General features: G+C 36.4%; 1 protein-coding gene across 1 annotated transcript in view; it reads right to left on the bottom strand.

Annotated features, from left to right (window-relative positions):
• Positions 1-8,588: 8,588 nt before the first annotated feature.
• LOC127452301 (stromal interaction molecule 2-like) overlaps positions 8,589-25,862 on the bottom strand; it is a 67,059-nt gene continuing 49,785 nt past the window's right edge. Inside the window, exons 5-13 of the mRNA XM_051717687.1 lie at positions 24,889-25,000; positions 24,183-24,298; positions 23,887-24,064; positions 21,139-21,316; positions 19,676-19,837; positions 16,512-16,612; positions 16,154-16,392; positions 14,157-14,337; positions 8,589-13,642 (exon numbers count right to left, since the gene is read on the bottom strand). Coding sequence (XP_051573647.1) covers positions 13,102-13,642; positions 14,157-14,337; positions 16,154-16,392; positions 16,512-16,612; positions 19,676-19,837; positions 21,139-21,316; positions 23,887-24,064; positions 24,183-24,298; positions 24,889-25,000 — 1,808 coding nt within the window. The 3' untranslated portion in view covers positions 8,589-13,101. The remainder of the gene's footprint in view (positions 13,643-14,156; positions 14,338-16,153; positions 16,393-16,511; positions 16,613-19,675; positions 19,838-21,138; positions 21,317-23,886; positions 24,065-24,182; positions 24,299-24,888; positions 25,001-25,862) is intronic.

Consider the following 25,862-nt stretch of genomic DNA (forward strand, 5'->3'; position numbering starts at 1 on the left):
TATTAATGTAACTTACTGTTACCACGAATGAGATTTGCTGTGTTGTCGTCCAACCACGTTGGACTGTTTGTGCATTTCTGCCATCGCGGGTGAGACCAGCACACTGAGTTTATCCATTAAAGAGCCAATGACCGCGGCAGACAGATTACAAGCCGTTCACCGCATCTCTGAGTGATAAAACTAATGGTTACCTTCTCTCCTATGATCGCTAAAACCGGCTTCGGTGCCATCACTCTTTTCTCTCTCTCTCGTACTAACCGCACACACACACACGACCCCTCACAAACATACCCGCACACACATTTAGCGAGCAGATAACTTGGCAATAGAGCCCAGCTTTGTCCCTAAGTTATCGTACCATCAGAGATATGCGTTATACGGGCAGACGCCATTTACCAGTCTCTTTGCCCACATTCACGGCCACATTTGCGGCCACATTCTCTGGCCATAAACCTCGGGTGATGTACTCTCCACGAGAGCCACGTCTGCCATTTTGTGCCCTCCTTCTCTCCTTACACGCACACACACACATACCTTCCTCTCATGTATTATAGGCTTATTTGTTACCATATCTAATCATGTTTCAGTTTAGTTTGTAGTTGGAAGTTTATCGACTGCATTGTATTGATTATTAATTGATATTACTGCATCAATAAACTTTGTTATACTTTAAAGAAAAGTGTTTTGGTATTGTTCTGCATGCACCTGAGTCAAGGGCTGGCAGAGAATGTCAGTTCTCAGATTCAAGCCTTCATTGTTTTCCTTTTGAATGTCGATGTTCTCCAGACTTCGACTTTCCTAAGAGAACAATCCTATATTGAGACTGCTATACTGTCTGGTTATTAGTCCCTGATTCCAGGGTGGTGCCCTGGCGATATTAATCCTTATTAATATTCTATTGATTTTAATAATTAATAATTATTTTTGATTATTGTTGATTTGAAGGATTAATAAGCTAATGCTAATTCTAATCAATGTTCTATTTATTTTAATAATTAATAATTATCTTTGATAATAATTAATATTCTATTGAATTTGATAATTGATAGTTATCTTTGATGATTGTTGATTTAAAAGATTAAAAAGCTAATGTTGATTCTAATCAATGTTCTATTGATTATAATAATTGATAATTATCTTTGATAATTATTAATTATTGCTAATAACCAAACTCCTTCCTGAACGAAGCGCCCAACACTTGTCATATATTTTGTTGCTGACATTAAAGGCTGTGCGTCCGATCAAATTGTACAGTATTTGATGTCAAAGGATTTTGTCCAATCAATCTCTACAGAGTTAGACTGTGCCGTGATAGATGTTAGCCAAATAAGGTATATTTGGACATGGCCCCATCCTGGAAAACCATGAACAATATACAGAAAATAAGACAAAAAGTGTTTAACTTTTTCTCTGTTAAAACATTTTCTCCAATCCCAGCTTAATATGCAGATATTTTACATTGATATGTAGAACAAGACAAGGGCTAAGCCAGTTAGCATATAGACCAATCCCAATGTTTACAAACATTGCAGCACATGCGCAGTAAGTGGTGTCAGAAAGCCGCAGCAAACTGCTGTGTTAGATTTGACAGATTAGACAGCTAGCGCAAGCAGTAATGTTGCCAAAGTTTTGGTCTATTGTTGCGTTCTAGATGAAGTCAGACATGGGAATATCCAAGTTGAAATTCCGACCTCAGTGCATTCCAGTCAATCACACAGCGTCTTCCAGATGCTAGCAATCTGGCTATCTAGTAGCTATTTTACAAGCAAAACAGGTGAAAAGGTAGGCATTGATTGATACACAAACAATTCTTCTTAACATCCTCTGGTACTCTTATTGTATTTTGCAAATACAGACATTTCTTGCAGTGAAAATCCTTAACGTTTGTTTATATGCTTCACAAAACCCAGCTCCTTTTTATGCTCGGAGTTCGAGCCATCTTGTAAATTACGTCCAATGACTCTACTCGCTGAAGTCAGGGTTGATCAATCTACCCCGAGTTCAGAGTAGATGTCCGAATTCAAGCATGGTTCCAGTCATTATTTTCAAGTCATAGGCGGGAAAATCACGAACTCCGAGTTGTCTGGAACGCAGCATTAATTAACGAGGACGTGCACAGTTTCTTTAGCACTTCGGTGCTATGTTTGATTAAAATTAATGTTTCTTTTTTTGCAGTTTTTGATAAACAAATGACTGTAAAGATCAAAAAGGGTATTAAAAGAGATATTATCCACTGACAAATGAATTGCATGAATCTCATCTTTGGACACACATTACACGGAACAAGTCAAACCAAACTTACTCTGAACAAGCAGTGAAAAGAACCAGTGCCTAACTTCACAGAGTAAAATATCAATATAGGGATTGTTCAAATGAAAATCATGATTAACTGAAAATGTTATATTTTTATCTATCCTTAATCCCTATTATTCTTATTTTAAGCCATATATTATGTTAGGTTCAACATAGCAAAATCAAATTATTTTTGCGGTCCCCCTAGGACCTGTTTTACCTATGCCCGGTTGGGAATCACTGCTCTAGCGGAGAATTTCCTGTTGGTTCTTGAGGCACTCAGTGTATACGTGTGGTAAGAATGCAACAACAACAAAAAACACCCTCAGATTGTTATACCAAATGTGCAACATCCAAATAAGCACAGCCTCATAGTGACATATCACTTACATAAATATTTCCCTACACTGCAGGAAAACGGGACGGTGTGTAAAAGTACAGGAAAAAAGTGTGCGAAACACGCTGGGGAATGAACAAGTGCTTGTGCGAAAAACTGACAGAGTAAGACAATTCACAAAGTGATGAAGAAGCCTACAAAAGCACCATGTATGTGTATGTATGTATGTGTCCATACAGTGTATGCCTCCATCAGAGGTTTGAGCTACATTTTCTCCAGAGGAATGAAAATGAGCCACTACGACACTGGAAAACTGCAACTCTCACCTTTCACTGGTCTTCTTTGTTCACACAGAAGAAGCATCAAAAGGTTCTTCTGTTGACAATTTCCACACATTCATGGGATGCCAAGAGGAATTTGGTCTGCTGACATTGCAGGTGTGCAGTTACTCTAATGATGATGATGATGGTGGTGATGCGCTCATGCTGATTTCATATGTAATGAACTGAGCTATTACACAAAATGTATTTGGTCTTTCACAGTGTAGACAAAGCACAATGAAAATGGAAGGTTTTTCACTAGCTTGTTCATTTTAGTGTATTCTTTTGCAGGATACCAAACAGGGTCATTTGGGTTACAGAACAGACAGTGAAACAACATACACTGACATACACAGGGGATGTGTTAAACCTGCGATTCCTTTAACAGGCACTGAATGCTCAGACTGCTGCAAGGTTGAGCTGGGAGTGGTACTGGAGGCTTTTACTCTTTTCTACTCAGTTTAGTGGTACATGACTGCCATCTAGTGCAACGTTTGTTATTGCTTAGAGCAGGATCATTTTAAAGGTAATTTGTGTGTGGGTTTGCCCTGCTGAGAAAAAAACAAATCTTAAATCAGTCTAAGATGGTTTGCTGGTTTAGGGGTATTCCAGCCTGGTCAAGCTAGTGCTCTGTTTGTTTAGCTGGTCAGCCAGCTAGTCTTCCAGCCTGATCATCAGCTGACAAATTCCCAAATCCCACCATGAAAACAGACCTGCCTGACTGGACTGGGAGACCAGCAAACCAGCTTTGTCTGCTTTAAGATGTTTTGTTGTTGTTGTTGTTGTTGTTGTTGTTTAATAAGATGTCTGTTAAATGAAGCATTAATTAAATTATTGTGCAAGAATAAAAGAGAGAGAGAGGGCATGTTCGGGGAACATGGGTCGAGTTGTGTTTTACCATTTCTCCTTCTTGTTCTCTCTCTCTCTCTCTCTCTCTCTCTCTCTCTCTCTCTCTCTCTGAAGAGCGCATTCATTATAGGAATCTTCCCAGCGTATCTCAGTGTGGAACTGATGAACCATCAACACAATTCTCCTCACTTTCTCTTTATATTGATAAAGCAATCATGCATGTTACATATCCAGTCACTAGTGCCTACTTATAAGATAAATGGGATGTCACACAAACACATTCTTGCTTTTTTATTATTGCACTAATGTAAACTTCATCCTGCCTGAATCAGAGAGAAACACTGAAAAAAAAAAAGAGGACAAATATTCTCCAACAAATTTTCTTTTTTTTAATGCAGCTTCCTCTAGAGCTGTCAACTGGGCCGAGAAACGAAATTCGAATTTTTCACTGAAATATTACCAAAATTTGAATTATATTCGAATTTGAAAGACATTATTTTGGGTAAAGGTTAAAAAATCTACAAGACATCTTATTTTTAAATCAACGTTGTCTCCGTCCAAAAGAGGATGCAATAAATCAAAATAAACTAATCAGCACTGTGTCATAGCTATTGTTTTTTTTTTTTTTTTTGCAAAGAACACATCTGGCTTTTAACAAATGTGCGTAAAATGATAAAGTAAAAAGATTTAGCCAGTTCATATGCTCAAATATTAAGTAAAAATGTAAAACAAGAAAAGCTTCAAGTGTTGCACAGCTGCCTATACAAGTGCCATAGTACTACTATGGACTCAAGCTTCATAATACCAGTGGTACCACAGTGTTTTTCATTAAATATACACTACCGTTCAAAAGTTTTGAAACACTTACTCATTCTTTTATTAAAAAACATTTTTCACATTTTAGAATAATAGTAAAGTCATCAAAACTATGGAATAACATAAATGGAACTATGGGAATTATGTTGTGACTAAACAAAATCCAAAATAAATCAAAACTGTGTTATATTTTAACATCTTCAAAGTAGTCACCCTTTGCCTAGAATTTGCAGACATGTACTCTTGACCAACTTCTTGAGGTGTCACCCTGGGATGCTTTTTAAACAGTATTGAAGGCGTTCCCATCTATGTTGAGCACTTATTGGCTGCTTTTCTTATTTATTTGGTCCAAGTCATCAATTTCAAAAGCTTTTTTTTTTTTTTTTATTAAATTTTAGTTTTATAATAAAATAAATGAATATGGTGGCACAATTATATTTTTGTCTACAAAAACATTTAAGCATACGCCTTCAGATCAAAAGATTTTTAAGATCATGAGAAAAATTTCAGTCAAGTGTTTCAAAACTTTTGACCAGTAGTGTAGTTGTATGTATGTACCTAATGTTTATGCAGTGAGATGCTGATAAGAGAGCAAGGCATAGTCAAGACACAACCGCTAAAGACCTCCACCTCTGGGGGACACTCACTCCAAACGCTAGTCTTTCTCTATGCAAGCATGCGTAAGATGGATGTCTTTAACCATTGAGTTGTGTTTCACCGGTTTTTTCAGCATCTTGTGCAGTAACGATTTTTTAGATGCTGTGTCAATTTAAAAGGGAATTCAACCTTTAAAACGCTTCTCCAGACAACCACATTCTGTTTTAATCATTGCACTGTGCCTGTTTTAGCCCAATAATGCAAGTCATCATCAGTGCTTGGTACACATTCAAAATTCGAATGATCATTTTAGCATTTGAATGTGTATTTAAATTTTAAATTCAAAGAATATTCTAATATTAATTTTAATTAACAGAAACTCAGAGCTGACCCTAAATCATTGCTGTTATTATCTAAATAACAAGTCAGAATGCCAGATAGCACACGTACATTTACTTGTCCAATTAGGTTAGAGAACTGGAACTAATTGTTATATAGTTTAGGGCTGCAACTAACGATTATTTTGATAATCGACTAATCTAACGATTATTAGAACGATTATTCGACTATTTGGCTCTTAACCAACTATTCATCTTGTGCCCTGACTTAAAAGGTTATATTAAACATGCTTACTAACAATAAAGAGGACAAAATCATCTTTTAAAAAATACCACTAAATGAAATTCACTGAATTAAAGGAAAAAATACTTTAAGTTTAATTCAGTAAAAAAAAATCACTGTAAAAAATCCTGTTGTTGTCAAGTGTTTTTGTCTTGTTTTCCATTTAAAATTGTCTAAAAATCCTTAAAACAAGACACATTTACTTGAGAAGCAACATATAAGATATTTAGACTTGCTTTAAGAGAATGTATCTTAAATATAGTGTATTTTGTGTATAAATGTATTTTTTCACTTTGTTATACTTTCGTGAGTGCAGTAAAGACAAAATACACTTATATTCAAGATCTGTTCTCTAAAAGCAAGTCTAAATATCTTATATGCTGCTTCTCAGGTGAAAGCATCTTTTTTTAGATGCATCTACGAGTCATTTAGCACCAGGTTCTCCACAAACGTGCGGTGCGTGATGGGAGAGGGGCGAGCACTCATCTCCTCGCCAGGCACTCACGGGCCGGCTATCACGGGCCAATTGGAGTACCTCGGAGCTGCGGTATCATTATGTTTAGGGGGCATTCAGTCATAATCCCACAGATGGTAGCTTCGCACCAGTGGCTCCTCAGCCAAGCACACACCGAATGTCTGAACCTGCGGTTCCTCTCGTACGGTGCAGGATTACTATTGCAACAACACATCATCAGTAGGGTAAAACTAACCTGTCTCACGACAGTCTAAGATAAGAGTTTTTTTTTTGTTTTTGTTTTTTGTTTTTTTAAGAGTTTTATATATTATTTTTGGAAAACAAGCCAAAACAAAAACCAATCAAAAAAGTATTTTGTTGCAGTGTATATTGGGGCAAAGTCTAGCTCTCTCATCTTTTGGTTCACTTCAATCCATCTTTAACTCACAAAAGAAAAACAACAAAAAAAACTCTCTTATTAATAAACTTGCATATTGCCAATTTTCTTAAGAAATGCACAGTGATATGTATTATGATTCAATAAGACATGAGTCAACACGTTATAATCTAGCTGCAGCAAGCATGCACACTCGAGGGAGGAGCATCCCTGCGACAGAGTGTGCATCAGCCGGATGCAGTTTCAATCTCTCCCCCTTAGATCAGGACATTCGCGCAACTCATAGAAGAGGTGCTGACCGCACAGAGAAATGTCAGTTTTGGAGCTTTAAGTTATTATAGCTTCCTTATTATTTGAACTTTAAGGCATTAAATATAACTGCATTTAAGATGTAACGCTGGGGTGTTTCCTTTAAAGGTGCTCGACATGTTTTGCTTATTCTGCAACGAGAATGCTTCTGTATTTACTTATTTTGTATAATTCCCTCATCACCTCTACATCACCTGAAGCTCTTAGGAAAGTTGAGTGGGTCTGGACTGTGAGCTTTGTTTTCTTCCTCTCCTCAGTCAGGCGCAAACTGCAGTGCTGCTCTCACCCGTTATCATTAGAGTTTAATGTGATCTCATGCTACGATAAATGACATCAAACGACTATTCGACAACGAACATTTTTGTTGACAGTTTTTTATTGTCGATAACGTCGACAGCCCTAGTAACGTCATTTCAGCCCTAGTATGGTTACATAATTCACAGACAGTTTTTCCACAGTTGGCTATTAAAGTGATGGCACAGATGAGACTTTTGCCTAATTTTTTTTTTTTTTTTTTTTTTTTTTATTAATTTGTTCTACTGTATACAAATATTCACACAAAAAACAACTCAACTAAAAAAATCTCAACAATGTCGGTCACTGTGTAGATATGTATTCACACATAAACATACATGTGTATATACCGTTTTTCTCCTTTATCCTTAATCAGTGTGCCAGTGTGTACAATGATAAGTGAGTGAGTTCTGAGACAAACTAATTTAGGCACCACTGTCTCGCTGTCCTTTCTGGCACAAAAAGGTCTTGCACTTTAAAAAAGTTGCAATAATTTTTTGCCAGAATAGAATCCATTTAGTGCCCCGTTGAGGATGATTCTTATTAGTGGCGAGAGGTATAATGATCACAGTTAAGGTAACGCCCTTGAAACAGGGCACTCAGTACAAGAGAGAGGGATTTTGGGTAAAGGTCAAAATCTGCATATCATATATATTTCTTCTAAAAAAACTGATCTTTCCTCAGCTACCCAATAAAAATTACATTTCTACAATTGAATAACTTCAAATAAACATGGGGGAAAAAAACTCAAATACAAATATATTTCAGAGAGTAAATGTGGTAAGATGCATCAAAATGCTCCAACATCAATTTACTGCTTTTTTAATGCATCTTTACAAATATTCTCCTTGATCTAACTACCATAACTTATTCTTATGCCGTCAAATGCGGCTCTTTCCATGTAAGGAAAGCAGTAGTGCAAAAAAACCTTTAGCAGGATAATTCAGTAGCACTTTCCACACAGCAGTTAGTCATGACGCCTCAACAACTGGACGTGTCTGTGAAATATTTGTATAGGTCAGTTGTGAACCTTACACAGCTTTCTTTAAATGAACAGGCCAAAACAATATGCTGGCATTAATCTTTAAATGATCTTCTTAATAATAAAAAGACAAGTATAATGATTATCAAAATATATGGTCATTGAAGTACTTATTTAAAGGCATCATTCACCCCAAAAAATTTAATTCAGTCATCATTTACTCACACTCGTATTGTTTCAAAACCAATATGACTTTCTTTCTTCTGTGGATCACAAAAGGAAATGTTAGGCAGAATATAAGCCTCATTGACTTTCATTGCATGTTTATATATATATATATATATATATACACACACATTTTTTTTTTCATACAATGAAAGTGAATGGTGACTAAAACTAACATTCTACCCAACATGTCCTTTTGTGTTTCACATAGGGTTGCCCTCTTGACCCTGTAAAATTCCTGGACACCTGATCAATGACAGAAAAACTTATTGCTAGCCATCACAAAAGAAATAAAATATATTATTTAGGCTACTTGTTTGATATGGAAATTACTGCATATATAGCAAATATTTAAATCAAACAACATCAATACACTCAAAAAAAATAGTCTATTTTTAAGATATACATTTCAATTTCATAACAAAATTCCATCAAAATTGTGTATTTTTTAACAAAATTACATAAAACTTAAAATATTTAGTTTTTTTATGTATTGTATTTTGTTAGATAATTCAATTTGATGAAATTTTGTTATGAATTTGAAATGTGAAAAAAAAAAAAAAAAATGTTTAGTGTATTTGTGTGTGTGTTTAAAGGTTTAACATATTATTTACTTATTATGGCCCTAAGCAGTTTTCTTGAGTTAATGGTTCAAACTGAACATATAAATGTTTAAAATGTATAAATATGTATGTATAAAGTATGTTATGCATAAAGTAAAAAAAACAAAAACAACAACAAAAAACCCCAAAGGAAATTAAATAAATATACATAAACATTTTCAAGATTTACGTGTTTCAATTTCACAAAAATTTCCATTAAATTGAATTTACTAAATTTATTAAAACGATGTAAATAAATCTTAGATATTTTAAGTTTTACTAATTTAATTAAAAATCACAAAATCCTATTTGATGGGAATTTGTTATGAAACTGAAATCCGTATTTGTTTATTTATTTATTTTAGTATTGGGCATTATGAACCTAAGAGATCTTACAGTAAAGGAAGGACTTTCCTTTTTTTGGACATGTTTTCAAGAACATTAAATCATTATAGTAAGTAGATTAAAGTTTAAAGGATTGTTCACACAAAAGTGAAAAATCTCATCTGTACAAACCGGTTCACTGAAATGAATCAGACCTTCTTATGATTCATATAAGAATGCGTTTGATTCTCCTCCTTGCAAAGTGTGCTCATAAACAAGAGTTCAAATGTGTGAATGCATTGGGAAAATATTAGAATTTCAGGGCATTTTGCATCCCGGAACGGAATTACATTTCTATAGGACACATGGACAAAAACCGCGATGATACTGGAAAATCCTGGTCGAGTGGCAACCCTAGTTAAGCAGAAGAAAGAAAGTCAGATTAAATGATAATAGAATTTTCATTTTTGGGTAAACTATTCCTTTAACACCTGTAGGTCTTTTCAGAATGAAAAGTAATAATTTTAATTTATTAACTAATGAAGCATTAACTTGAGATCATTATTTCACAATGTAGGCGTTCTGACATGCTGCTTTATGTTAAGTGTTACCATCATATATAGGAAATTTGTCAAGTACAGGAGCTCTGTGGCAGTAAACAGAAAGTGACATCAAGCTGAAAGCCCACATTTCACACTGGGCCCTCTAAAGAAAGGGATTTTGAATGGTTTTCACACTATAGGGCAACCTCAATGTGGACCTCTAATTAATTACATATTAAACACTACACTTGTGATGACGTCAAAGGCAGAGATATCTTAAACAACAACCAGCTGCCGTTTAAACTATTGCGACTTTATTGTTAAAAGTTAAGACAAATTTCCAGGAAGCCTATTTTTTATTTATTTTTTATGAATTTTTAGATTTGAAAAGCATTGGGGTATTTATTATTCCCAGTTTTGCTATAGTGGAGACCGGGGCTAGTTGTCACTATATCTCTATAAGTCACTAACTACAGTGCTGTGAAAAAATATTTCAATTAGTATTAAATTCTTCTGTTTTTGTGTATATCTCATACTAAATTGCTTCAAAAATTCAAACAAACTCTAACATAAAACAAAGGCAATCTGAGTAAACACAAAATACAGTTTTTAAATGATAATGTTATTGCTTGAAGCAAAAAATGTATCCAATACCAACTGGGCCTGTGTGAAAAAGTATTTGCCCCCTTAGTTACTAAATCCCCAAATCTATGAAACTGTATGCATAATGGGGTTCAGCTGGACTAGACACACCCAGGCCTGATTACTGCCAGCCCTGTTCCATCAAATCAACACCTAAATAGAACTTTTTTAGCAGCATGAAGTTGGCTAAAACGTATCACCCAATAGCACACTACACAAAGCTCAAAAGAAATTACAGAAATTATGAGGAAAAAGGTGATTGAAATATGTCAGTCTGGGAAGGGTTACAAAGCTATTTCAAAGGCTCTGGGACTCCAAAGAACCCCAGTGAAAGCCATTATCTCCAAATGGAGAAAACTTGGCACAGTAGTGAACCTTCCCAGAAGTGGCCGACCTTCCAAAATTCCTCCAAGAGCACAGCGATGACTCATCCAGGAAGTCACAAAAAAGCCAAGGACAACATCCAAGAAGCTGCAGGCCTCTCTCGCATCAATAAAGTTCACTGTTTATGACTCCACTATCAGAAAGACACTGGTCAGAAATGGCATCTATGGAAGAGTGGTGAGGCGAAAACTACTGCTAACCCAGAAGAACATTTAGGCTCATCTGAATTTTGCCAAAACACGCTTTGATGATCCTCAAAGCTTTTGGAAGAATGTTCTGTGAACTGATGAGTCGAAAGTGGACTGTTTAGAAGACAGGGGTCCTGTTACATCTGGCATAAATCAGACACAGAATTCCACAAAAAGAACATCATACCTACGGTCAAGCATGGTGGTGGTAGTGTTATGGTGTGGGGATGCTTTGCTGCTTCAGGCCAGGGCGACTTGCAATAATTGAGGGAAACAAGAATTCAGCTCTCTACCAGAAAATCCTAAAAGAGAACATCCAGTCATTAGTCCGTGAGCTGAAGCTCAAGCGCAACTGGATTATGCAGCAAGACAATGATCCAAAGCATAGGAGTAAGTCCACCTCTGAATGGCTCAAAAGAGGCAAATTAAAGTTTTAGAGTGGTCCTAACTTGAACCAGATTGAGATGCTGTGGAAGGACCTTAAACAGTCAGTTCATGCTCGAAAACCCTCCAATGTGGCTGAACTAAAGCAGTACTCCAAAGATGAGTGGGCCAAAATTCCACCAAAGCGTTGTGAAAGACTGATCTCCAGTTATCGGAAGCATTTGGTTGCAGTTGTTGCTGCTAAAGGTGGCACAACCAGCTATTAAGTTTAAGTGGGCAGTTCGTTTTTCACATGTGTTATTGGTGTTGGATAACTTTTTTGCTTCAATAAAAAAAAAAATATATATATATATATATATATATATATATTTGAAAACTGTATTTTCTGTTTACTCAGGTTGCCTTTGTTTTATGTTATATATCGTTTGAAGATCTAAAACAATTTAGTGTAAAAAAAAAAATAGAAGAAATCAGGAAGGGGGCAAATACTTTTTCACAGCACTGTATAAGGTTTTGAGTCAAAAGTCCAATTACACAAATGCGTGTTTTCTCTGGGGTTTTTTTTTAATTTTTTTTTTATTTTTTTAACAGTTCAAAATACTCAAATTAAAATTAAATCATTTTCAAACTAAAATCCCAAAATCATCATATTTTTGCTATAGCTGTTGGGTAAAACCCCACTGGCATACTGTACATCCAGGCAAGGGTCAACTATATAATGAAGGTAGATTGTAACCGAAAGGTTGAATTGTGTTCTCAGGATAAAGGCATTTTTCATAAATATCAGGTTGGGGCAAGTTGTCACATTTTCTTGGGGCAAGTTGTCACATATTTTAAATGACATTAATTTATCTAATTTATTAGATACAACATCTGTTGGCCAAAACAATGTTTTGATATTTTAGTTACCTTTTTAATTTTTGCTGTTTCGTTATTTGATTTGTGTTTCATAATTGTTTTGCTGCTTAAATTGAGCTGAAAAGCCTTTTTAATGGCAGCTTCCATTGAAACACTTACCCTATTAAGAAGTGGCATATGGGGAGGTCACAAAAGGTCAGTGTTCATTCAATGAACTGTATATTTTTTCTGGGCAATAACTGTGTAAATATTCAATAGCTGTTCAAACCTACCCTGAGAAATATTCACTGGAGTAAAAACTGTGACAACTAGTCCCGGTCTCCCCTACTTCCTAATGACATCATAATGGTGCACTCTATGAAAACAGAGATTCCACCCAAATAAAGACAACAAATAGGTCATGACTCGTGTTATGCAGAAACCTGACATGACATGTTCTGGACTTTAAAGGCATACGTATGATGGTTAAAAAACAATTACCATTCTGTAAAAAGGCTTCCAACCCAGGATTGTGCCTAGATGGGGCTACATTCCATTTAAATAATAAAATAAAATAAAAAATAAAAAGAAAGAAGGAGAAACTAAAAAAAAAAGGTTTTGGCTCCTGGTTGAAAGCATCAATCATTTTTTTCATTGTTTTGTTTTAAGGCTACTTTTTCCATCCACTTCATCCTCTACTGTTCCTCACAACTTTTTGCTTTTCTTAAACAAGCTCTTGATCTTGGAGCGTTTTTTCTCCCCATTATCGCAGGAGTCCGGGGATGAAGTGGATTGGAGTTGCTTGGGCTCCTTGATAGCTTTGCCTTCTGTGTCGAGTGAGCTAATTGAGGGATACTGCCCATCTGGAGGCGTCCCAACAGCTGGCAGCTGCCCCAAGCTGTATGACTTTTCCAGGATGCCATTGTAGGCCACAGCTTTGGTGCCAGGGTGAAAAGTCAAACTTTGGGACTCTGGGAGGACGGAGGAGTGGGTGAGGTCAGGAGACCCCTTGTGAACAGAGGAGGAGTCAAGAGGAGATGAAGAGGAGGATTTGGAATATGTTAAGCTCTCCACAGCGACAGCCTGGGCCTCTTGCGCGAAGAGGAGAAGTTCCTCTCGTGAGATTTTGCGTGGCGGGGTGTCCGTGCCTGTAACACAGGTGCTTTGAGCACAGGGAGTGGAGAACTGCTTCCTGCCCAAAGAGGAACCGAGAGAGTCAGAGTCTGAGCAAGAGTCCTGAGTTTCCCTGTATAACAGTAACACAAACATGAATTCAACACAAATACACCAAGACAAAATGGTAACACTGTACAGTAATGTACCTATGCATTAGGTATCATGATACTTTTACAGCATTTGTTAATCTTGTTTAATGTTAATTTATGAGAAGAAAAAAAAACATTGTTCATTGTCCATAATGCATTAGGAAATGTTTATGTATACAACTTTTCATTTCATTTCAAAATTCTATTAGTCTGTTGAAATGAACATTATACAAGATGAATAAATGCTGTAAAGTATTGTTCACTGTTAGATCGTGTTAACTAATGCAGTTAACTAATGTTAAAAAATAGATGTTAGGCAGAATGTTAGTGACTGAGGCTAACATTCTGCCTAACATCTGACAAAATGTTAATTTTCGTGTGGACTATCCCTTTAACATGTTATAACAAGGATATAAGCAAATAATAAAACTGAAGAAAAAAAAAAAAAAAACTGGTAAAGAACAAGATAAAACCTAGAAGCTTTTGATGTCATACCCCTTCCTTTCTACATTAAAGAAGATGTGTTCATCGTCTCCTTCAGGTCTGTAGGCTAAGTGGGCAGAGGCCATGGATAAAAGGTCAGGGTCAGCTGAGAGGGACGAGGGCTGAGATAGAAGACTTCTGCGAGAACGACAAACACTGCTGTTTCGAGTCAGAGCAGGTCGAATCAACGGAGCTATAAAAAAAAAACAGAGATGATTAAGCACAATCTCATTGTACGTTTTTTTTTTTTAACCAAGACAGTTAACTAATGCTGCCTTCATCGGAATTATCCAACTTCCAACTTCTAAAGTCATAAGTATGTGTACAACATGTTTTCAAGTGCTTTGTTGTCAGAGACAATAAAAAACATGGAGTATGGCAGGTTCATTCTTGCAAATTTCTTGGGCAACTAGGGATTTTGCCACTGTAATACATGTTAGTCAGTAGTTAGTCAATGCAAATTAATTTTGGTCAAATATATGCCTTTTTCTCCGTGTACAAATTATACTACATGCATCAAACTATAACCCAAAAGGCAAGTGCTAACAAGGTAGCTTCATTTAGAAAAATTAATTAAATGTATCATTCACTACAGAAACCGTACTCTCCTTTGCTATGTTGAAAGTTTATGGCTCCTCCCAGTTCAGAAACTCAGGTATCAAAATTTTCTCTGAGTTTCCCAGTCGAAATTGCGATTTGAGGGGTGTTCACATGCAATTTCTGAGTAGGAAACTCATATTTAGGATAATTCCAAAAGCATATGATGTCAACATAAGAATGTACAGCATGAATGTAAAAGTGGGGAGGGGGGTGGGTGTGTACCACTAACAATACTTGTAATATTTTGATTCTTTTTTAATTATACTGTATTGATATTCGGTTCTTGTTCAAGTCACGCAAACCAACAATCTGAGATCTGCTTTTATGGTGGAAAGAAACTGCAAAGCGGTACAAGAAACTCAGAAGCTTATCAGACCAGTGTGTGTGTTTGTGTGTTAAATCTCTTAACACGGGCAGAGTGCATATTATAAAAAGCCAACTTTCATCTCTTATTTTTCTGAATAATAACATGTGAAATGATAAAAATGTGATGGCCTTTATGCAGACTCAGAGTTTATATATACGTGCATTACCTTAATGCAGTCAGTATTGGTTTCTATGTCAGCTCCGGGTGAGTGCAAACATTTTTTTTATTTTTACCTCTTTTGTTTTTTTATTATTATTATTATCATTAATAATGCATATTGTTCATTTCATATTTTTCCCAAAAGACAAGCACAGTTTGCTTAAGTTATCTCATTTTGAAACCGTTCTTGGTAACGTTTGTGCAAAAACAAACAAAATATAAATGTTACGTATGTGCCATACTTGTTATTTTTAACTTACATTTTAATTTCCAAGTAATACATTACTCGTTTTTTTGTGGGTTAGAGAACTCGACTACAAAATTGCTCGAAAATGCCCATACCTACGATCGAGTTAACATAAAATGTCTGTGCCATTAAACCGGATATATTATTATTAATCAGGTAGCTGTTGTAGCTATAAAGATGTCAACAGTTTAACTTCATGTACATTGAATCAATTAGCAGGCGCTTTTCTCCAAGGCGACTTTCAAATGAGGAAAATAACAAGCCTTGTGAAATAACTTCACCAACTTTAACTAACTCACTCAGCAAGATTCTTTTCAAACTGTTGTTCTGCCATGACAGTAGTTGACCTGAAAGAAAAACTGGCTGTAGAAGTAAACATTTAATGCTAATTCTCGATATAGCACCCCCTTAGGTCAATGTTGAGAATGCAACATGTACTTGCGTTGTCTCACACATTTCAGAAAACAAACGACACATGAAATTAAGCCAGCATAGCTAGCAGCATCTGCGTTCACATACTCGCATGGAGTATGTTTTCCTGGCCTTATTTAACTCTACATTTGTTTTTAGAATTAAATTTAAGATCACATTGGTATAACATTTCTCCCAATGTTGGCTTTTCAGAGTGTAACTTACAGGTAAACTGTGGAATGATAGGTGGTGTATCCTCGTCAAGATCATCCACCCCTCCAGCGATTGGATAGGGTGGCACAGACATCCGTGGCATGACCACCCAACTGTGGTCGGCATACAGAGATGCAGTGAGGCTGGGCAGCCCAGAGTTATTTACCAATGGAAAGCCACACAGCTTCTCTATCTGCTGCCAGCGGTGAAGACGTTCCCGCAAACATGCTGTGACCTCTGACAGTGATTTTCTAAACAAAAAACATAGACAAGCATTCATGTAATGCAGGTACCCATTAGCTTAGTCTTTTATTAGGGGTGTGCATGTGTGTAGGTGGTTGGTGAGTGGTTATGTAATGTGTGTGCTTACTTAGCCTCAAGTATTTTGCGGTCTACTTCATCCAGCGATGAGCTGTGAGCAACATGGAGGGTGCCAAACACAGAGTTCCTCTTCTTTTTGATTTTTTCTGCCTAAAAAACAATGTACACACACAAGCACACAAATCAATCATGAAAATCAATGATATTGCATGGAGATTTGTGGAATGTGCTGAGCGCATTCTCATCTCTCCCGCTGCAGTTATCACTAATTGCTCGTGAATAACGGCATGATGACTCATTCCAGATGCAAATAAAAAAAGGCAAAACAAACTATGTAGTTACAAAGTAATTTAACCGCATCATCAGAAATCTAAATTAGAGGGGGAAAGTTTCATTGTAATTTTGTTAGTTACGGAGAGAGGATGTGAGAGAGAGAGAGGTGTTTGTGAGTGGAATGAACAGTGTTTATTTTTAAACTGAAAAAGTGTTAAATTCTATAAAAATTAAGGCCTTTAAAATCCGTTTTATTTATTTTTTCCAATTAAGTTTATTGTTTTCCCAAAATCTTTTTTTTTTTTATTTTATTTTTTTTTTGGTGAATTCCATGTTTGAAAGATTTTTTATTATTATTTTATCATAATTTTTTTTTTTAAATCAAATGAAAAACAAAACAATTATTTTTCAAAATCAAAATACCATTACATTATTTTTATCAAGTGCTTCTGCTGTATACACACACAATCCAAAACACAATAATGAAGTTATTTTTTTATAAATACAGTGCTGCACAGCAGAGCATCACAGTTTTAATAAAAGCATTGATGAACATTTTTATTCAGTACAACAGTGTTCTTGCTTGTGAGATATTGCTTAAATATTATGTAATTATTATTATTATTATTTATTACTACATTTAAAATTACATTTTACTACACAGTAGTAGTATATTTCTGTCGATTTCACCAGCTTTTATTTTGGCGGAAAGCCGAATGAAGCAATTTGAGTTTGTTGTTGATGTTGTATGTTCGCTATATGGTTTAATGTGCTATTTAAACTGCAAAAGGCTGCAACTGAATTATATAAATATAATAAATACTATAAATATATAGTCTGCATGTGGTGCACGCTTCAATCTTAATACACTCTCTGCTGTCTGTAATCTATTACAAACACAGGTGTAAGGTGTTATCAGTTAATGAGCGGCCGGCATCACACATTCACTTTTAAGCATGCAGCACATTCAGACTGTATATTTACTGATTTAATTTACAGCCTTTTGTGGTTTAATCTTGACACTAGGACAGGGGTGTCCAAACTACGGCCCGCCGACAGCTCTGATGAGGCCCGCAAGAGATTTTGGAAGTAGAACATAATTTGGTCCGCTATTGAGAAATTATATTGCATTTGTATTCTGATCACTGGGTGTTGCTATCACGTACAGCTACATTTCATAGCGCATGTGTCTCCACTAGTGCGTTCTCTTTTGTTGCTTCCAGCTTCGTCCATTGGAAGAGTTCAGAAGTTTGGAATCCTCCAGATTTCCACGGATGAAGCGCCATGCAAAAAGAATGATGCGTTTGTTATAGGACTGGTATTGGGTAAGATACTTGCTCATGTACTCGTTCACGATAAAATGTGCTGAATGCCAATACCACGCATCGCACAACTGAGTAGAGCTCTCGTTGTGCAGAGCGAGCGGCAGCACAGAGTTTATTGAACATGCACAGGGACGCGTGAACCGAGCACACTCTCCTAGAATGTCTTCTGCAGCGGTGGAAAGTTTATACATTTTTGTGAACTGGTTTGTTTTGATGTTTCATTGAAACAGGAAAAATTATTCACGGACTTCTCAGTGTCATTTGAGAGTTATGACATAAGAGAGAGCACTCAAAACACTCGTGCATCTCTACTTGTACTGCGTGCGCTCAGCCCGCATTTGTGTATCAACCAAAGAAGCGCAATCATTTTTAACAAATTAAAATCGTATTTGTAACACAAGTAACAACAAAACAGAACCTATGATTGAATTACTAATAATTAAAGAGTAATGCCTTGAATCATGTCATAGAAGGGAAATGCAACATATTCAAATTATTGTTATGCGTCACACCCAAAACTGCTTGTGCTTTGCAGTGACACTGATTGGATGGTCCAAGGGCATTGAAAGTAACAGGTTCTTAGCCAGTATAATACCTGATACATTACTGCATTGTCAGAAATGAACTTTTCCTTAATGGGGCCAATAATTGCCCTATGGATATCATTTTCAGGTGAATTTTTATGTTTATGAGGGCATTTTTTCTAAACATAAAAATGTACTGTGTCATTCTTTTATTCAAAATCCAAATTTATGTGATAGTGTGAAATGCTACTCTTAAAGTAAAATTTTTAGAACTATATCAGAAACCAGGGCATTATTTGCCCCCACATGCTGAAATTTAGGGCATTCTTTTGTCACTTTTGGGGGCATTTTTGCCCTGAGCCTCCCTTAATTTCTGACCCTGCATCTCTGTTCTATTACAAGCATTCTTGGTGGGAGAAATATAATTTATTAACACAAAATGTGATTAAAACATGCATAATTTTAAGCATACAATATAAAGATGATGCAATAGTGGCATCTAGCCTTTTTTATTATTATTATTGCAACGGTGCTGCCCGTGACACCTTATTACTTTTTGCATCTGGCCCCCAGTAGAAAAAGTTTGGACACCCCTGCACTAGGACATATCACAATTTAAATGAGATTAATTGAGCATTAATACATTAATTTAATCACAAATGTCAAATTCCGTGACATTCTGTGTTTTATAGTCAAATCTTTTTTTTTTTTATGACTGGATTCCATGATTCGGTCCCTGTTTTCTGCATTGTCCTAAACAATTTAGGTATTCTCACACTGCCACAGTATTTACAAACAGCATAAAGTCTGGTCCACATTGCAGCTTATTCTGGCCAAGAATGACCCACTTAGTCAGGAAGAGACCATCTGATCGACACAAAGTATAGTACAAAGTATCGTAATATATTTGTACATTAAATCATTTAAAAGGTGAAAATACAAAAAGTCTGCTAGATTTACCCTGTTCAATTAAAATCTAAAATGTGTCATCACAGTATGCGATAAGGGTCTATTGCCATAATTCAAAATCTGTTGCGAGGTAAATCGGGTATTTCCTGCCCTGATAGGATGTGATAACATTATCAGCTCACCTCGTCCTTTGCAACCGAGAGCTGCAGCTCGGCGTGCTGTTTTTTGATGTTGTAGTACTGTACTTCCACTTCATGTGTGAGCTGTAGCCACATCTGCAAGGCTTCAGGCACCGACCACTCAGACTGCATCTCCTTCTCTGCTCTCTTTAGAGCCATTCGCACCTGGAAACACCCAACATCAGATTCACACATTAACACTCAATGACAAAATGTATCAGCTTTACATGTAAGATATTTGGGATGACTAACTGAAACAACTACTTGAGGAATGTTGCCTCTATCTAAATTGCATATGTACAAAAGAAGAAGAATAAGAAGAGGACATTGTTGTGAGGAAAGGCAGAAGAAATGCAATTCATTAATACAGTATAAAGCTATTAATAAATACCTATTACTTGTCAATATATTTATGCATTAACTTGTTACTTTTGGATTGATGGAAATTCCGATAATCTACATACATTCAACACTAATTTCTTAAAGGGATAGTTCACCCAAGAGTTACAATTCTGTAATTTACTTACCTTCATGTTGTCTCAAACTCATATTACTTTCTTTCTTCTGCAAAACACAAACAAAGATATTTGAATGGAGATATGATGTCTATTTGTCCATGCTATGCAAGTGAATGGTGACCACATTTTCAGGTCTCAAAGAGCACATAAAGGCAGCATATAAGTAATCCATAAGACTCCAGTGGTTTAATCCATGCCTTCTAAAGCAATCCAATCGATGTTGGGTGAGAACAGACCAAAATATAGCTCTTTTTTTTTCACCATAAATCTTGACATCTGCAGTTTTCTTGGCGATCATGCTTTCAAGCTCGATTATACTTCATATCGCCATCTAGCACTCTGCGCATTCGTCAAGCACTAGGAAGTCTAATTGAGTTCGAAATCAGGATCGTGCCAAGAGACTGCATTGGCAAGATGTACAGTGAAAAAGGAGAAACAGTTTGGTCTGTTCTCACCCAAAACCAATTGGATTGCTTTAGAAGACATTGATTAAACCACTGGAGTCATATGGATTAGTTTATGAAGCCTTTATTTGCTTTTTGGAGCTTGAAAATTTAGTCACCATTCACTTTCATTGTATGGACAAACAGACATCAAATCTCCATTAAAATATCTTTGTTTGTGTTTTGTGGAAGAAAGAAAATCATAAGAGTTTGAGACAACATGAGGGTGAGTAAATGATGAGGGAATTATAATTTTTGGGTGAACCTTTCCTTTAAGCAGAATGTTAGCCTCGATACCCATTCACTTTCATTTTATGAAAAAAAGGATGCAAAGAAAGTGAATAGTGACTGAGGCTGCCATTCTGCCTAACAACTCCATTTGTGTTCCGTGGAAGAGAGAAAGTCATACTGGTTTGGAACAACATGAGAGCGTCAGTAAATTAACTTTCGGGTGAAGACCAACTCACATCTATAAGACAAACAGTGTGATTAGAGAGGTTTCTACCTGCACTAGCTCCTCCTCTGCGTATTTGAGTCTGCTGAGTTCACATTCAGCCCCCTCTCGCAGCTCTCGCAGTCTGCTGGCTTCTTTCTTAGCTCCACAGATCTCATCACGCATCTTCTGCTCCAGGTTCTGCTTCTCCACTGCCACTGTCCGGTTCTCCTCCTGAGCCTTTTCCAACCTAATAAAAACAAAGAGTATTAACTTCTGGAAACTTCAAGTCACTTCTGAAAATGTTTGTGTCTGTATCCAAACTCAAACATTAAAGAGCCAATAAAGCCATGGTGGGAATGTTGAATTTAAAGGTACTTATATGAATGTTTAAAGGGATAGTTCACCCAAATATTAAAATTTGGTCACCATTCTCTCATCCTCATGTCATTCCAAACCTGCATGACTTCCATGGAACACAAAAGGAGATTGATAGCCTCAGTCACTATTCACTTTCAGTAAATCTTTTCTTTTTTTTTGAAATATTTTTATCCCCTTTTCTCCCAATTTGGAATGCCCAATTCCCACTACTTAGTAGGTCCTCGTGGTGGCACGGTTACTCACCTCAATCCAGGTGGCAGAGGACAAGTCTCAGTTGCCTCCGCTTCTGAGACCGTCAATCCACGCATCTTATCACGTGGCTCGCTGTGCATGACACCGTGGAGACTCACAGCATGTGCAGGCTCATGCTACTCTCCGCGATCCATGCACACTTTACCACGCGCCCCATTGAGAGCGACCACGAGGAGGTTACCCCATGTGACTCTAACCTTCCTAGCAACCGGGCCAATTTGGTTGCTTAGGAGGCCTTGCTGGAGTCACTCAGCACACCCTGGATTCGAACTTGCGACTCCAGGGGTGGTAGTCAGCGTCAATTCTCGCTGAGCTACCCAGGTCCCCCACTTTCAGTAAATCTTTATTTATACAATGAATGTTGTATAGTGATTTGGTGACTGAGACTGAACATACTGTCTAACATCTCCTTTTGTGTTCCACAGCAGGTAGAAAGACGCACGGGTTTGGAACAACATGACGGTCAGTAAAGCATAACAGAATTTTCATTTCTGAATGGTTAACCCATCTCATTGGGTGAACTATCCTTTTAAAGACGTGAAATGGCTTGAAAAGTGACATTTTCTTTCCTGTGTTGACGTATTTCCAATTGAAACAGATAGTTGGGATGAAACATATTACAGGAATTTTCCCTTTTTAAAACAGCCAATAGACTTTAGCTTACATCACAGCCATGAACCATGATTTGCTATTACTAGCTGGAGGCAGGTGGGATTTATAATTTTGGGAGAAGGGACATTCTCACTCTAGAGAGCATTTTACTGGTCAATCATTTTGATACACCCATTAGTGCATGATGACATCAATATTTTTAATCCGTTTCTCGGAAGATCAATACAATTAAATTTAACCTCCTGAGACCAGAGTGTCACTGCTGTGTGCATTTCCATTCCCCTTTTTGATTTGTAATTAGTAGCCCCTAAGAAACATGCCTAAAGAAATTTCCTAACAAATTATGTCCACAGACTAAGTTGTGAAATGTGTGCGAAACAATACCAAGCTATAGAAAGTCTGTTTTTTTTATTTCCTATCAAATTGTTTATTATGTTTCCAGGAGTGTTGGTTATTCATGTTAATGAGAAATGACAGACATTACATCAGAAATTAGCATAATTAATTCTGATTCAAATTAATGGCCCTCATCATCCAATCACTGCCAACCATGTTAAAATAAAATCATATATTATAAATTCTGAATCTATGTACTGATTACCATTGTCCCATGTCTGACAAACATGTTGTGTGGTCCAAACATCATCTCCAGCATGGAACTAAACTTTTGAACGGATGTTAGGAGTGAGTGCACCTGGCTGCATAAGAAAGATATAGGACGCTCCCTTGCTCCCTAATTAGGGAATGACTTAAACTCCAGTGTGCTGTCTGTCTGCACTGGTCTCAGAACAGTTTGAAATGCACCTTATTTTCATTCTAACTCTGTATACAGCCTCTGAAAGCAACATTTTTCAGCTTTTGGATGCATCCATTGATTCTCAATGTGAAAATGCACAGTGAATACAGGATATTTTAAGGAAAATTAGCCTACAGTCCACATACGTGGTCACTGTGTTTAACAGCGTGCCGTTTCGCAATATATCAATGCAATTTTTAAAATGGCATATCGGATGAAACTAGAGACTCTGCTCTTTTGAGTCAAATAGGTTTTAATGTAAAAACTTAATGAGATTTCTTACAAGATGTAGTTTTGTTGCCGTTTCTCTCAAAGACAAACACAGCTGAGATCGGTGCCATGTTGTTTTGTCACATGACTCATTGCATCAAAAGTTTAACACTTTAATGACAGCCTAGAGTCTCCTGAACTGAGATCAGTCAGTTTAAATGAAATTAAATTATGCAGAGCATATAGCAAGGCCAAAACTTAAATGTCCACGCATGTGGACGCAGGGTGTCAGGAGGTTAAGTGCAAAAAAATCTGCTAGAAGTGAATTTTGTAAACTTTTAGGACTTCACTAGCATATAGATGGCCAAAAAGCTCACACACAGACTAAAAGCCACAAAACTCCAATCTTGATTTAATGGGTCTTTAATAAGTCTTCTTATTAATTATTATTCTTACAGATTAAGAATAATAAAACAGAATATTCTATGAACCTATTCATACATGCAAAAGTCTATCGTTCACTGTCTGCTATTTGCACTCCCTCTCTCTCTCTCTTTCTGATTTCTCACCGGCTCTGTAGCTCTATCAGGCTCAGTTCAGCATGCTGCAGACTCTCCAGGTCTTTCATCATCTGAGAGACGTGAATTTTAGACGACTTGTTCTGTATGTATGCAAACCAGCAGCCCCCAACACCAATGATGATGGAGATCATCAAAATAAAGTCTTTCACCCAGTTATGGTGTGGACCTACAGGAAGAAGAGAGAAAAGAGGGAAAGTATTTTACCTGGTTTAAATTAAGAATTGATTAGGCATAATCAATATTCAGATTTCGATGAATATACAAGCTTACATGGACACACTTACGTTGTGGAGGCCCAAAAAGGACTGCATCTAATGCTTTTAGATTTAATTTCTGTTTATGTCGTTGGTCTAATATCTTTAGCTGCATTGAAATAAATGACGGTTCATTGGCCGCTATTCTGTAACAGAAAGAAAAGAAAACACAGCGGGTCAGAGGGCAAGAATGTCAGTTATGGTCATTTAAAATCAGTGTATTTCCAGTTAAATGCCTAAAAGGATAGTTTGTAATTCTTCAAACAAACATTACTTTGAAAAGTCAACAAAAAACAAATCCTTATTCTAAACAAAGTACTAAAAATATAAATTTAGATTCTGAAGTGAATTGGTATGGGGGTGTCTATGTATCAGTAGGAAAAGTTCAAGCATAAAGGATTCATTTTAAGCAGCAAGTACTATATGACTGAAAGATCACGTGTGCTGCCACACATATACTGGGCATAGCTGCAGGTGAAAGGTGATCTGGTGCTGTGACATCATTTCATGAGTCATGGAGAGGAAACTTAACACTCAAAACTCTAAACACTTCTTCACCCCACACTCACTCACACATGGCTATGCACCAACACGTTATCATCACTAGAGGGAGCACGGTTGTTAAAATGTCGCCTGTGATGAAATTTCACCAATGACCAGGGCTGTAACCTTTCAGCAGTTTAATTATTTACAATTTTTTTGTCATACTTTCACATAATAAGTATGTGTGTTTTACCGAGGTAGCGTGTTGCCGTCTACTTTAAACTCTCTGAAGTTTCTTTCGTACTGAGGAAGCTCCACTGACTCTTTCAGCCACTGGACTGCATCCTCCAATGTCCAGTTATGCACTGAGAAAGACAGAGAGAAGACACATGAATAATAACTGCTGTTGGTTGTTTATATTTAATCTGTTACTTTATAAATGTGCAATCTTTTGGAACACAAGGTCTACATAAAAGTAAGAATAGAACTGCATAACTATTGAGCTTTTAAGAACATGTTCAGCCTAACGTAAGAAAAAAAAGAAGAAAAAAAATGAAAGAAAATGTTTTCACATTGAAAAAAACAAAAACATATATTAACCAAATATATTTCCTTTGACCTTTATCCTAAAGAAAGATAGCAAATGGACACTTGTCAAGCAAAATTGTTCATGTTTTAAATATAACAATAAATAAAACAATCAAGGACTAAAAACTAAATGTTTCTCATTTTGGTTCATTCGGAGCACAAACAGTATTTTTACATGCCGGTTCCAGCATTCTGCAGCCTCATTTGCAATTGGTAATGGTTCGAACGAAATTAAAGAATGGTTAATAACGTTCTTTTTTTTAAATGACAGTACTCTGTGGTTTAAAAAAAAAAAAGGGGGTTGGTGATGTACCAGTTGCAGTGTTCCCAGATCTCTCTCTCTAAAAAAAAGGGACCTGGTCTGAAAAAGCAAGCTCAAAATAAGGGACTTGCCTCAACCAAAATAAGTGATAATAAGCAATTACATTTTTTTTCCCCTATTTGGGTGAATTATCAGTATAGAAATCACAACAAGCAAAGTATACAGTAGCCTATATAAAATAAAGTATTTTCAATAAATGTATTTGTAATATTAAATATATCCTCAAAAATCTTTCTCTTGCATGCATGCACACACTGCTTGGGCGTGTTTGGAATAGACGTCATCTTATGCAGGCCGAATTATTTCATTTTAAACAT

This window comes from Myxocyprinus asiaticus, chromosome 2, assembly GCF_019703515.2.
Source record: "Myxocyprinus asiaticus isolate MX2 ecotype Aquarium Trade chromosome 2, UBuf_Myxa_2, whole genome shotgun sequence".
Classification (NCBI taxonomy): Eukaryota; Metazoa; Chordata; class Actinopteri; order Cypriniformes; family Catostomidae; genus Myxocyprinus; species Myxocyprinus asiaticus.